The sequence below is a fragment of the Merops nubicus genome, unplaced genomic scaffold, assembly GCF_000691845.1.
Source record: "Merops nubicus isolate BGI_N331 unplaced genomic scaffold, ASM69184v1 scaffold3256, whole genome shotgun sequence".
NCBI classification, from domain to species: Eukaryota; Metazoa; Chordata; class Aves; order Coraciiformes; family Meropidae; genus Merops; species Merops nubicus.
The window spans coordinates 1-13078 of NW_008614183.1; the positions used below are offsets into that span (position 1 = coordinate 1).

Here is a 13078-nt window from a genome sequence, read left to right on the forward strand (position 1 = left end):
CCTCCCAGCAGAGAAGTTTCTCCTTTGAGGAAAACAGTTCAGGTGGAACCTCCTGGGCTCCAATTTGTGCCCATTGCCCCTTGAGTTGTTGCCAGTTGGAATGAGTCTGGCCCCATCCTGGTGACACACACACACTTTAGATACTGGCACTCATTCACAAGCTCCCCAGGGGCAGATGAGACTCACAGGCACGTGCTGTTGGGCAGGAAGTGGCACCTGGAAGGGAATGTCTGTGTTCTGGAAGTCAGAGTGGTCCAGAGAATCCAAGTTCCCTTCTTCAATGGCCTGAGAAATAAGAAGTGGTGGAGCACTAGGCAACCCCATCCTCAGAGGTGGCAGCACAGCCTGTGTTGTGAGGATGGCATTGCTGAGCAGACACATCCAACTGCTTTGGTTGGGAAAGACCTTTAAAATGAAGTCCAGCTGTCACCCCAGCACTGCCAGGTCAGCACTAAGCCATGTCCTCTATCTGTGCTGCGGTGACTGGGCCCTCCTGGGAGGTGGCATTTGTGGCTGTCCTCTACAGTGTCAGAGAATGTGGGCCCCTGAAACACTCACTGGGTGGTCTCAAAGAAGGGAAAGATGAAATGAGAAGCATTTTTTTTTTCCAGCAGCTGCTGACAGCTCTTGGAAGACTGGTACAGCAAGGTCTATCAGCTTCCTAGGGTTTGGTGTTTTCTGGTGACCAACCTGCTGGCCAAGGAAGGAGCTGACTGGCACGGGGGACTCCTGATTCTTCTATCACAGTGGCCTGGGCCATGCCCTCCACCCCTGAGGTGACGTGCCTTCCACTGAAACAGCTCAGATCAGAGTCCCAAACGCTGTAACAGCCCTTGCAGCCATGAAGGCTCCAAGTCTGAGCTGTCAGGCCAAGCTGCTCTTTGCTGCAGCACGTGCCGTGGTGGCACTGGCACACAGGGAGTGACACGGTGAGGGCTGGGGGCAGGTCCTTCCACAGCTGCTGTGAGGACACTGGGTGCTGTACGTGCACCCCACGCCCGGCAGCATTCAGGACTGCCCAGCAGCACCAGCTCAGATGTGTGCCCACCCCTGAGCCCCAGGAGTGCCCTGGCCAGCTGGGGGTCTGTTTTGGCCTTACAGCCCATCTCCAGGCTGGGACCCTCCCCCCAGCAGGCCGTACGCACGTCCGAGAGGTCCAGGACGCGGTTCAGGAAGATGAATGCCATGCTCTCCCAGCTGACTGCCTGGAACAGAGGAACCAGGCGTGAGACCAGGCAGGTTACCCTCACAGCCACAGCTCTCCTGCCCAAGCCATGGCTAGAAGGAATGTGGTTCTGTTCGTGCCACCCCATCCCGCTGGCAGCACAGGTAACAGGGCATTAGAGGGCACATCCCAGCTCCTCCCAGCCCTCAGCTGCTCTAGTGGCAGCGAGCTCTTACCTTGGCAGCTATCCCAGCCTCATAGAAGGCCTTGTCTGCAGGGAGCAGCTCCGTGTGGCGCAGCAGGGAAATGGACAGCTTGGCAGCCACCGTGTCCTGCAGGCAGTAACCACCACAGTCAGGTCAGAAGGGATCTCATGAGCTCACACTGCCCAGACTCACAGCAGGGACTCTGCAGCCACACAGCACAGAATCACTGAACAGCAGGGTGGGAAGGGACCTCTGGGGATCATCCCACCTGTACTCCCAACATGTGCCAAAGGTTAAACACTTCAGTCCTAACTGTTAAGTACCCTTACTGTGTGAACACACAGGAAGACTGGCTCCTGAAGTTCTTTTGCTTTATAAACCTTCCACACCCAAACTCCTACCACTGGAGTCCCAGAACAGCTGAGGTTGGAAGTGATCTCTGGTGATTGTGTAGCTCACCCTCCCAGGCCCATTCAAAGCAGAGTCGTTCAGGAACATGTCTGGTCATGTTTGAGTATCTCAAGGGCTGGAGACTCTCCAACCTTTCCAAGCAACCTGTTCCAGTGTTCAGCCACACTCAGTGATCTTTTTCTTGTATCCAATCACAAAAGAATTGCATGGGGTTGAGGAATTCAAGGGAGATTTCACTTCTCTGCTTGCCAGAGGGGCTCTCAACACACCAGAACTGCAAAGGCCACCCCTCCCTCCTGGTCCCAAAACAGACTATCCAACACCTCAGCATTCCACAGCTGTGTGGGTCTGCAAATGTTTTCTGTAAATGTTTTCAACTTGGCTTTTTCTGCCTGACATGTCTCTGGACCCCCAACATCTCCACACACAGCCATGGGGAAGCCCCAGTCTCCCCTATGACTTCTACTGGGATCCTAGCTGTGGCAGCCTTTCCTTTTCACAGCCTGCTCCAGCCCAGCTCCAGCCCCACACTCATACAGAACTCTCTCACAATTCCACATGGATCAAGGCTTCAGCAGAGACTCTGCTCTATAGCATAGCCCACATAAAATCCCAGTCCACACCAGACTCAGAAATACAGTGCCTCGTGCAGGCTGGCTCCCAGGCCTATGGCCTTCCAAAGCCCCCAGAAGGTCCAGCACACGGGTCCAGTATCTGCCAACGTCCTGTGTGATGCCAAGCTCCCAGGGCCACGAGCTCCCCAAGCCCCAGGCAAAACCAACTGCTCTCAAGACCAAGTGTGAAGCCCAGCAGCACTCAGGGCCCAGGACAGCTGAAGAAGCAGCAATGCTTCTCCTCAGGTCTGATTTTTTTGTGCACTCCCTACATTTCTGCTGGTGCCTCTGCTCTCCTAAGTCAGGCTGAGCATACAGATCAGCTTCCCCTGGTTCACATCTCAGCCTCAGGTCCCACTAGAGTCAGAGGAGACCGTCTGGAGTTCCACTGCTAGCAGTGGGCTCCCAGACCACTACAGTCCCATTCACATGCATCTGTGGGGTGTGAGTGACCCACGGTGTGGAACAGTGAGCTATGGATAGCCCTGAACCAGCACATCCCCACAGGGCTCTGCACGCAGGGTGATGACCTGGCAAGGAGCCTCCAAAAGCCTTACCAGCTGCTCCACGCCCTGCGCGGCCGAGCGGGTGGCGTAGTAGTGAGAGATCAGCAGCATCCTTTCAAACTCCTCATGTGCTGGAGTGTTCACTTCACTGGACTTTACTAAATTTTCACACTGAAGAAGAGAAAAGGGGAGTGATAGAGAACATGAGCACACAAGGGCACTTCATCCACCTGATGTCCAGGGAAAAGCTGGAAGAGAGAAGGATCTGGAACATCCAGGCACCTCTGGGGACTGGAAAAAGGCTGAGCCTTGGGTGCTCTGGTTCCTAGAGGGTGCTGACAGGAGGAGGCTGTGGGACAAGGGGAGATCCAACAGGCAGCACTGGAAACAGGTGGGTCTGGATGAACAAGGTGAGATTTGTGGATTTCATTGGTGCTAGAGGTGGGTATTTGTGGGACAGAAACAGAGAAGAGGCAGTCGTGGGCTCTGGGATGGGGAAGAAGGAGCAGAAGGCTCTCTGGTGAGATGGGGAGGATGCTCATTTTCCAGGCTCACTAGTTCTGTGCTATCCCCAGGTTCTTCCTCATCCAGGATGCTGAATGTGTGTAGGATGAAAAGTGGGCATGTTGTGATAGGCTCCCATGCAGCACTGACACAGTGAGCCCTGCAAGTGCCAGCATCCAGACCCACTTCTAGGATTTGGCCTTCGAGTGCAGGGTTATTTTCTTCCTTGACTTCTCCTGCTCAGCCAAATCCACTTACAATATCCTGCTGTTCTGTCTGCATTGAGGACATTTCCCTATCTCCCCTTGGCTTGTGCTCTACAAATACTGCTCATGTCACCTGGCTAGGGACTGGTTCTTCTTCTCCCCTGCCAGGAGCCTCCCGGGTGATGGAGTTTCAGGGGCAGGGGTGGCCATGGCCCACACTCACCAGATGGAAGAGAACATCACGCAGGTCAGCCCAGCTGGAGTAGGCCTCAGCACAATTCATGCCAGAGGCATTCACCATCTCCACAAAGAGACGCTTGTAAATGTTGAAATTCTGTAACAAAAAGGAGAGAGAACTCAGGGAACCAGATGGGGAGTCAGCAGAAGTCTGGACCTCTCCTGCTGTCAAGCACAGGCTGAGGGAACATCAGCTCTGCACGCAGGCTCCTGGAGCAGCACTGCTGCCTCCCTCACCTGTGGGTTGGCGGGTGCTCCATGGTGGACATAGAGGCTCAGGGCTTTGTCCCAGCTGCCCTCCCGGATGAGGTGGGTGGCATACAGAGCAACATACTTGTGCAAGACTTTATAGTTCTGGAGAAGAACACAGAAAGCAGCAGCATGAGATTCATGAAGTGAACGTGTGCCACTTGTTTGGGGTGTGTATGCACATCCCCATGCATCCCAGTGCCAAAGGGCAAGACCAGGAAATGAGGCAGAAACTGACTGCCCAGAGCAGACCTGGGTTTTGACCAGGGCCACACGTGGCACCACTGATCCTGGCCAGCCAGTGCTGTGCTGACCCTTCACACTTGGCAATAAAACTGTTCTTCAGCTGCTCCCTGCTTGCCAAAGAGATGGTGCCAAAAACCTACAGGATGCAGCATCTCCACAGTGTGGCACCACAGGCACTAACTGCAAACCAGCCTCAGCCTAAGGAAAGGATGCATCCCAATGCTGTGGACTGCAGACATCCATGGCCTGCAAGGCTGCTCTGGTTCATCATCCAGAGGAGTCAGGTCCCTGGCTCTGGAGGCCTCCCTGGAGCGCGGCTCACACGTGCTGATCACAAACACTTTGCTGAGGACTGACCCGACTGAGGAAAGACCTGTTTCACACAGGCTTAAATACAATAATGAGATGAAGAAGATAGCATAAAATGCGCAATCCTGTCAAAAAATGAGCAATGGAAACAAGTTTATTAAGCACAAGTGAGACCAGTGCCCCAGGGCTCTATCTAGAACTGGAACGCGCAGATGTGGATACAGGTGAGACACCAGGTACAGGGCAGTTTAGGGTAAAGATCAGGTCTGGTATGTGACCTGTTCTGATAAATATAACCTACAGAAGCACAGAACCACAGACTGATTTGAGTGGGAAGGGACCTTGCAAGGTCACCCAGTCCAACCCCCTGCAGGGACAGGGACATCTGCAGCTAGAGCAGGGTGCTCAGAGCTCATCCAACCTCCCCTGGGATGGTGCCAGGGATGGGGCAGTGACCACCTCTCTGGGCAGCCTGGGCCAGGGGCTCAGCACTCGCAGCATAAACAGTTTCTTCCTCCTCTCTAGTCTAAATCTCCCTCTTTTAGTTGCAAACCACCCCCCTTGTCCTGTTGCAATAGGCCCTGCTACAATCCTTCCTGTACAATCACTGTAGATGAGTCAAAAGTCCTGAAGCTCTGTGCTGGCCACGGAGCCAGGCTGTGCCAGTGCTTTCTCAGAGGCATAACCAGACTAACACCTCTGCCTACACACGTGGTGTGCCTGACAGGGAAACCCATTTAGGCCTTTACCATTAAATGGAGCATGAAGTCATTCTTCATGGAAGATCAACACTGCTATCTCCTGATAATCAGCACTGGTCTCCCAGATAACAACCACTACAGCAGACACTATTTGTGTCACCAGCTCAGTGCTTGTCCAGGTTTCCAGTGCTCCCCTGAGCTGTGTTGTCTAGACTGGCTGCAGACTCCACTGCCAGGGTTGCTGTTATCTGACCTGCAGCAATGTCTCCAATCAAAGAATCCACTCCTGCCCTTCGCCTAGCTTCTGTATCAATAACCACTGGATCAGTACTGAATCACTGAGCAAGCAATAACCACTGAATACACACAAATCCTCAGAGTAGATCTGGGTCATCTAGAGCTCTCCTGTTACTGAATAAGAATAGCACTGTAAAACAGGCTCATATTGCTTTTCTCCATTTTCATTACTCTGCTGAGGTAATTTTGCTGTTTCTAGAGCAGTAAAAATGAAAAAAAATGTCAAATTTGCTTTCACAACAAGGATCTTTCACTTCTGCTGACACCAGGCCTCTAAGACCGTGTGAGAAGAAGACTTTTTTCCCAAGTCTCTCTGTTTCCATGGTACTAAATACTTCCAGCCCAAACAACTCATTTAGCTTTTTCCAGTGCTCCATTAATGACAAAATTTAAACCAAATATGCCTCTGGGTTCTAACACTTCCTCACCAGGCCTGACTGGCCAAGAAGGGGACAGTGGAGAGGTGGATCTGAGCTGCCGCAGCGACCCCCAAGCTCCCCACAGACAGGACTGCTCTGCTTTGCCCTGCCTGCTCCCTCCTCCTGCCCTGGCTGCAGAGAGGCAGGACCCCCTGCCAGGACCCCCACGTCTGTCCCCCAAGGACCTGCCAGGCACTCACCTGCTTCGCTGCCACCTCCAGGCACTTCTCCCACTGCTCCCGCTCTGCGTACATGTCCAAAGCAGCCATGACATCTATTCCCACCAGCTGGGGATGGAAACAACCAGAAATTCACTGGGCAAGCAAGGCTTCCTACCTGCATGAAGGCCAGCACCAGCCCACTCAGGTCTTTATTTCACAGACACACAGTTCCTCCCCTTCTACAGTGTGAAAACACAAACCCAAGGTGCCTCATCTGGCACGCAGCACCTGTGACTCACAGGCACAGAGACTCCTCACCTGTGGGCATATTCATGGAATCATAGAGAACAGTTTGGGTTGGGAGGGACCTTAAAGCTCATCTAGTTCCAACCCCCCTGCCACAGGCAGGGACACCTCTCCTTAGACCAGGCTGCACAAGGCCCCATCCAACCTGGTTTTGAATGCATCCAGGGATGGAGCATCCACAGCTTCCCTGGGCAACCTTTGCCAGTGTCTCACCTCCCTCAGAGTGAAGAACTTTTTCCTAATTTCTAATCTAAATCTGGCCTCTTCCAGTTTGAAGCCATTGCCCCTCATCCTATCACTACCAGCCTTTGAAAAAAATCCCTCCCCAGCTTTCCTGTAGGTCCCCTCCAGATACTGGAAGGCAGCAAGAAGGTGTCCCCAGAGCTTTCTCCTCTCCAGGCTGGGCAACCCCAACTCTCTCTGCCTGTCCTCAATAGGAGAGGTGTTTAGGCAAAAGCCCCAAGAGAAAGGCCCCAAGGACCTGCACAGGTCCTGGCATCACTCCCTAGCTTGTGAGACACCCCAGAGACGTACCGAATTGACCTTTCCCTGGGTCTTTAAATACTCCTTGTAACGTTGGTCCACATACTCCTCTGACCTGCCGAGTGGAAAGACTCTTAATAGGCAGCAAGACCAACAGTGCCTTACATCAGTGCAGAGGCTGGATTCAGTTTTGTCTCCTTTGGGAAAAAGAAGACTTAAGGCTCTGCTGTGACTTTCTGGCCTGCTGCTGGGAGGGGAATTAAAGGGTCTAGGCAGCTCTTGGCAGTGCAGTGTGTGAGGAGAGACAGGGATGGTGGGACTTTCATATGGAAATGAATGGGCAGGATTATGCCAAGGGGAGAGGAGATGGGGACAAGTATGGGACAAAAGGGGTAGCAGAGTCACCATCCCCCATGTGTTTAAAAGCCATGGAGTTGTGGTGCTTGGGCATATGGCTTAGAGGTGGACTCAGCAGAGCAGGGTGAATGGTTGGACTTGATGATCTTAAAGGTCTTTTCCAGACAAGGTGATTCTGTGATTCCGTGATAATGATTTCCATGGGATGTGTGGCAATGGAAAAGTGTCAGGATGGCACATGGCTTGTGAAGGACAGCTGTGGAGAATGTGCCCTGTTGAGCATGGGAGGGAAGGCCACTGTGGGGAGAATCCAGGGAACCTGGGGGAAGAATCCAGGGAACCAGGGAACCAGCACAGAACAGGACAAGGGATCATCTAAGGGTGGGAGCGGGAGCAGGAAGAGTATAACATGAGAAGCTCAGGGCATACCTGGGGTCCAACTCCTTGGCCAAATGCTTGGCTTTGCTCCATTCCTCCCCTTCAATGAAGACATCGATAGCTTCTCGGATGAGGTCCAAGCTGAGGTAGAGTTCAGCTGCCTGCAAGGCCAGAGGCATGGGAGATGAAACACCAACAGCACCCTGCAGGCCAGGCTGGAGTGGTGCTGTTGAACAGTAACCAGCACACAGCAACAACAGAATGTTCCTTCCCAAAAGATAACCCCTGTTCTCTGCTTCCTGCCTCCTCCCACAGCCTGGCTCTATCACACCATTTCAGGACTTGATCCCTTCCCCTCCCTCCTCCTCCCAGAAGACTCTGCTCTGCCTAGCTCTGGACAGGGTCATCCACCCGGCCCCCCAGGATGCGACTCGACCTCCTCCCCTTGGACAGACTCTCCCTTCCTGCCACTGCTTCTCCAGCAGCCTGGGGGCAGGAGCCAGCACCCACCGCACTGTATTTCTTCATGGCCACCAGCTGAGGAGCCACAGTCCGTGCCACCTCCACGCTCTGTGACTGACCCAAGAACTTAATGGCCAACTCAGCAGCCTGTTGGGAGAGACTGTCATCAGCACACGTGACAAATGCTGTTTGAGAGAGGGATGAAGCTGGGAAGAGCTCAGTCCCAGCTAAAAGACTGAGGGTGAGGAGTGCATGCACTATGGGTGAAGGGAGCAGAAATGTCAGCCCACTTCAGCAAGCCAGAGCAGAAAGCCTAGCTACTTTCACACCTGGGAGAAGGTCACACATGGACCTAATTGTCGATGCCGGCACAAGGTCACAGGTATGAGTGAAAATATGACCAAGAACACAGCCCAAAGGCTGGTGGACATAGACCATGTGAAGAAGAAAGGGTGCTCATCTAGTCAAGGGCTAAGTCACAAAGTCCAGTTCTTCCATGTAGGGAGATGAAGGGGAGGGGCTTGGCTGCGCTCTGCCCGTTAATGATAATTAGGGCCCAGCATCATTCTGTGTTGGGCGAGTGGTCAGCAGAAGATGAGCTTACCTTCAGCAGGCACTTCTCCACCAGGACGCTGTTGCTGGGATCCTGCACCTTCAGGTAGCAGTCCACTGCCTGGGCATACTCCCTGGCCTGCTCCCACTCCCGTGCCTGCTCCAGCAGCCCTTCCGTTCCTCTGCAGGGAGGAAGGTCAGCTCTCAGCATGACACAGATCCTGGGTGCAGGGCACAGGCAGGGAGAAGCACGGCAGAGGAAAGTCAGGGACCTCAGAAAGGGCTGAGGAATGCACAGAGCTCGTAGTGAGGAGAGGTGGGGTTGGTCCCTTCTCCAAAGGAACAACAGGAAACGGCCTCAAGTTGTGACAGAGGAGGCTTAAGTTGGATAGGAGGAACAATTTTCTTCCCTAAAAGGTTTATCAAGCCTGTGCCAGGCCGCCCAGGGCAGTGGTGGAGTCCCCACCCCTGGAGGGGTTTCCAAGCTGTGGAGATGTGGGGTGAGGGACACGGGGCAGTGGGGACCTGGCAGGGCTGGACTAACAGTTAGACTCAGTGGTCTTAAAGGTCTCTTGCAACCAAAATGATCCTATGATTAAGGACCCTGAGGAGATGCACAGGCAACACACGAGACTCGGGGATCTGTGGGTGGCAAGAAGCCGCCTGGCAGACCTTGGATGGCAAGAATAAGCTGCAGTGTCTCAGAGCAGGGAGGAAGGAAGGATGTTAGGAAGCCTGTGCAGTAAGAAGTCCAAGGCCCTCAAGAAGCAAACTACTGGATGCCATGGATCCTGTCAGGCTGTCTTGGTCAGGCATCAGCAGACTGGCCCAGGGGAAGAGCTCCCTGCAGCCTGACCACAGCCCCCCTTACCTGGAGCCCTTCTTGGCAGTCTCCTGGGCACACTCCTCCTGCAGCTCCTCCAGCCGCCCGGGCAGGTACTCCTTGCAGACCCGCAGGGCCTCGCTCCACATGCCAGCCTCCTGCACAAGCACAACAGGGACGAGTGTTCAGCAGTTCAGCAACACACCACATCTAGCCTCTCATGTCATCTTGCCAGAGGTCTCACAGAAAGAAACCACAGCAGCACCATCCAACTCTCTCCACCCCCAAAGCAGCACCTATGTCTAGCCACTCACTCAAACGACCTCAGAGGAATGTGTTCATCCACCTCAGCTATCTCTGTGGAACGGCCACTTAGGCTCCAATACATCCACTCATGCCAGCCCTGAGGAGCATCCACACCCTGCTAGGATACATCCTTCCAGAGCAGCGAGCGCCACGCTGTGCTGTGACACCTCTACTGCTTCAGCCTTCCAGAGCTGCCCAGAATTAAGTTCTACTAGGAACTACCCAAGTAAATGGTTTCTCTTTGGCTGCTAAGCTGACAGGAAGAACTGGGATGTGGATTTCACTCCTCTTCCACCCAAACTGGAGTCTTGTCCAGCGAGGAAGGCAATGATGTTGCTAAGACTATGCTCACCTTGTAGTACTTTATGGCCAGCTCAGGTCTCTCTGCTCGCAGGAGGAAGGCCTCTCCTTTCTGGAACTCCTTCTGCTTGAAGGCAAATCGTGCCTGTCCCACGAGCACGTCAGCCACGCTGTCTGGGTCGTGAGCCTCAGCCACACGCTGTGCAGCATCCCAGTTCTGGTTATGCACAAACCTAGGGCAACCACCACGAAATGGAACAAGCATGATGGCAAGGAGCAGACCAGCGCTGGAGGAGCAACCAGGCTGGCATCATACAGGGGGAGGGAGATGCAGCAGGCTAGGCTGGGCAAGGCTACGTACATCAGCACGGCCTCCTTGGGTTTCCCAGCTTTAATAAATTCTGCTTCAGCCTCTTCAAATTTGCCCTAGGAGAGAGGATGGAAGTGTTTGCATGTCTTCCTGCCCTGACACCAGCACGTGACCTCCGCTGTTCCCATGAGGCAGAGAGGATTTATGACAAAGATGTGTGAGGGTGCTTGGGCCTTTTCACAGAAACACCCAATCCCAGCATGGTGGGGTTGGAAGGGACCTCTGCAGATCACCTCATCCAACCCCCTGCTCCAGCAGCTCACCCACAGCAGGGTGCCCAGGATGGCCCAGGAGTCTCTCCAGAGCAGGAGACTCCACAGCCTCTCTGGGCAGCCTGGGCCAGGCTCTGCCACCCTCCCAGCAGAGAAGTTTCCTCTCCTGGGTTCCACTTTGTGCCCATTGCTCCTTATCACTGGGCACCACTGACACGAGTCTGGCCCCAGCCTCTTGTCCCCGGAGGGCCCTTTAACTCTTGATCAGCATTGAGAAGATGCCCTCTCAGTCTTTTCTTCTGCAGGCTCAACAACCCCAGGGCTCTCAGCCTCCAGCCTGCTTCTCCAGGCTCCAACAGCCTCCAGGCCCCTCAGCATCTCTGTAGCTTCTGCTGGCTCTCTCCAGTAGTTCCTTGAACTTTCAAGTGAGCAGTGACTGCAGCCATGAAAGTGCCTGCTGCTGCAGCAGCCCTTAGGGACAGCTCTGTAATCACCTGAGTGACCAGGGAACTCCCACCCATGCTGGGGTAGTTACCTCGTCCTCTAGGAACATGGCATACTTCAGGTGGATCTTTGGCATTTTCTCCTTCATGGAGAGGCGGGACAGTTCAAACGCAAATTCAAAGACACTGCAACAAAAAAGACAATGGGGTGAGAGCAGACTATGTGATGTGAGACATGCCTTGATCAGAGCAGGACAGCTAGGAGAGCACAGGGCACTGGGAGAGGAGAGAGGGGGATACAGAGGGTCTGAAGTGCACGGGCACTGCCGATTCCTCCAGCTCCTGGCCACAGAACAGGTGCTTTGAGGCCCCACTACAGAAATTCAGCTCCTTCACACCTCCTGCTAGTGCCAGAGGCCCTTGGCTCAGCCCAGGGGAGCTCACCAGCCCGGCAGAGAGCAGCAGAGGGGCAGCACAGCGCGTGGCTGGGCAGTCACAGTCGGGCCAATGCCCTCCTGGCAGGCAGTCACTGCTGGTGGCACGAGGGAGGGACACCTCCTCCTGAGCTCAGAGGCTCTCACAAAGACTCCTGCTGAGGCTAAAGGGCAAACTGCTTCTGCCTGCCCAGCTCTGCCTCGACGTCGGGGAGGCTGTGCACAGGAACGTGATGTGTCAGGGAAGCAGGACACCTATGTGAAGATGTTTGGGTGGGCTGGGAACACGAGCCACCTCCTGGACCTGCAGCCATCAGCTGCATGCAGTTATCCTGGGGTAGCCCTTTCTCCTCAGGCCAGGCAGATGGGAGAGGAGCACTGGGCTGAGGAACCTGCTTACCCACTGTCTGCTGCATGGTCAATGGCCATCTCCAGAAGCCCGAATTTGCTGAGGAGGTTCACAGCTGCCTCTCCACCCAGGCTTTTTGCCCACATATAGGCCACATGCTTATAGGAGTTGGCTCCCCCATGTGCTTTGGCCACCTATCCAAATAAAAGAAAGAAGAGACCAATGCATCCATTTTGTCTTCAGCAGGCTGAGCCAGGACTCCTGTCTCACACAGAAGAGAATGACAGAATTGTTTTGCTTGGAAGAGACCTTTAAGATTTGAGTCCAACCATTAACCAGGACTGCCAGGTCCCCACTAAACCGTGTTGCTCAGCACCACACATCTCCACAGCTTTGAAACAGCTCACCCTCCTCCCCTCACCCCCCAAGCATGGGGACTCCACCACTGCCCTGGGCAGCCTGGCACAGCCCTGGGCAACCCTCAAGGGGAGAAATTGTTCCTCAGGGACAACTGAAACCTCCCCTGGGGCAACTTGAGGCCCTTTCCTCTTGTCCTGTCCCTTGTCCCTTGGGAGCAGAGCCCGACCCCCCCCTGGCTCCAGGCTCCTGTCAGGAGCTGTGCAGAGCCAGAAGGTCTCCCCTGAGCCTCCTTTGCTCCAGGCTAAACATGCTGGTTGTCATCATTAGGGAGCACCAAAACCAACTCCTGTCTCCTGAGGAACCCTTCTCCAGCCACCCCTGGACTGGGGAGAATGAGACAAGGGCAGAGCAGAGGCTGCTGCCTCCTCAGCACAGCCCACTCTGGTTAGGTCAGCAAAGTGACCCCTGGCACTACGTCCATGCTGGAGGGGCGTGGTGCTGAGCTGGGCCTGCACAGAGTGGCCATGGGCAGAGCAGTACCTCTGAGGTACACATGGTGCTGTGGTTAGGAGCAGGGCAGTACCTCTGAGGTACACATGGTGCTGTGGTTAGGGGCAGGGCAGTACCTCTGAGGTACACATGGTGCTGTGGTTAGGGGCAGAGCAGTACCTCTGGGGGACACATGGTGCTGTGGTGAGGGGCAGCGGCGTTG

The 13078-nt window shown here is 54.4% G+C and overlaps 1 protein-coding gene across 1 annotated transcript in view; it reads right to left on the reverse strand.

The window, feature by feature from the left end:
- Positions 1 to 186: 186 nt before the first annotated feature.
- IFT172 (intraflagellar transport 172) overlaps positions 187 to 13078 on the reverse strand; it is a gene marked incomplete at both ends in the record, with an annotated part of 30254 nt that continues 17362 nt past the window's right edge. The window contains 16 exon segments of the mRNA XM_008942118.1: positions 187 to 285; positions 1146 to 1205; positions 1402 to 1497; positions 2954 to 3073; positions 3836 to 3946; positions 4087 to 4203; positions 6271 to 6357; positions 7072 to 7135; positions 7807 to 7916; positions 8266 to 8364; positions 8822 to 8951; positions 9641 to 9750; positions 10251 to 10431; positions 10560 to 10624; positions 11316 to 11409; positions 12058 to 12200. Of these exon segments, the coding sequence (XP_008940366.1) occupies positions 187 to 285; positions 1146 to 1205; positions 1402 to 1497; positions 2954 to 3073; positions 3836 to 3946; positions 4087 to 4203; positions 6271 to 6357; positions 7072 to 7135; positions 7807 to 7916; positions 8266 to 8364; positions 8822 to 8951; positions 9641 to 9750; positions 10251 to 10431; positions 10560 to 10624; positions 11316 to 11409; positions 12058 to 12200 (1686 nt within the window).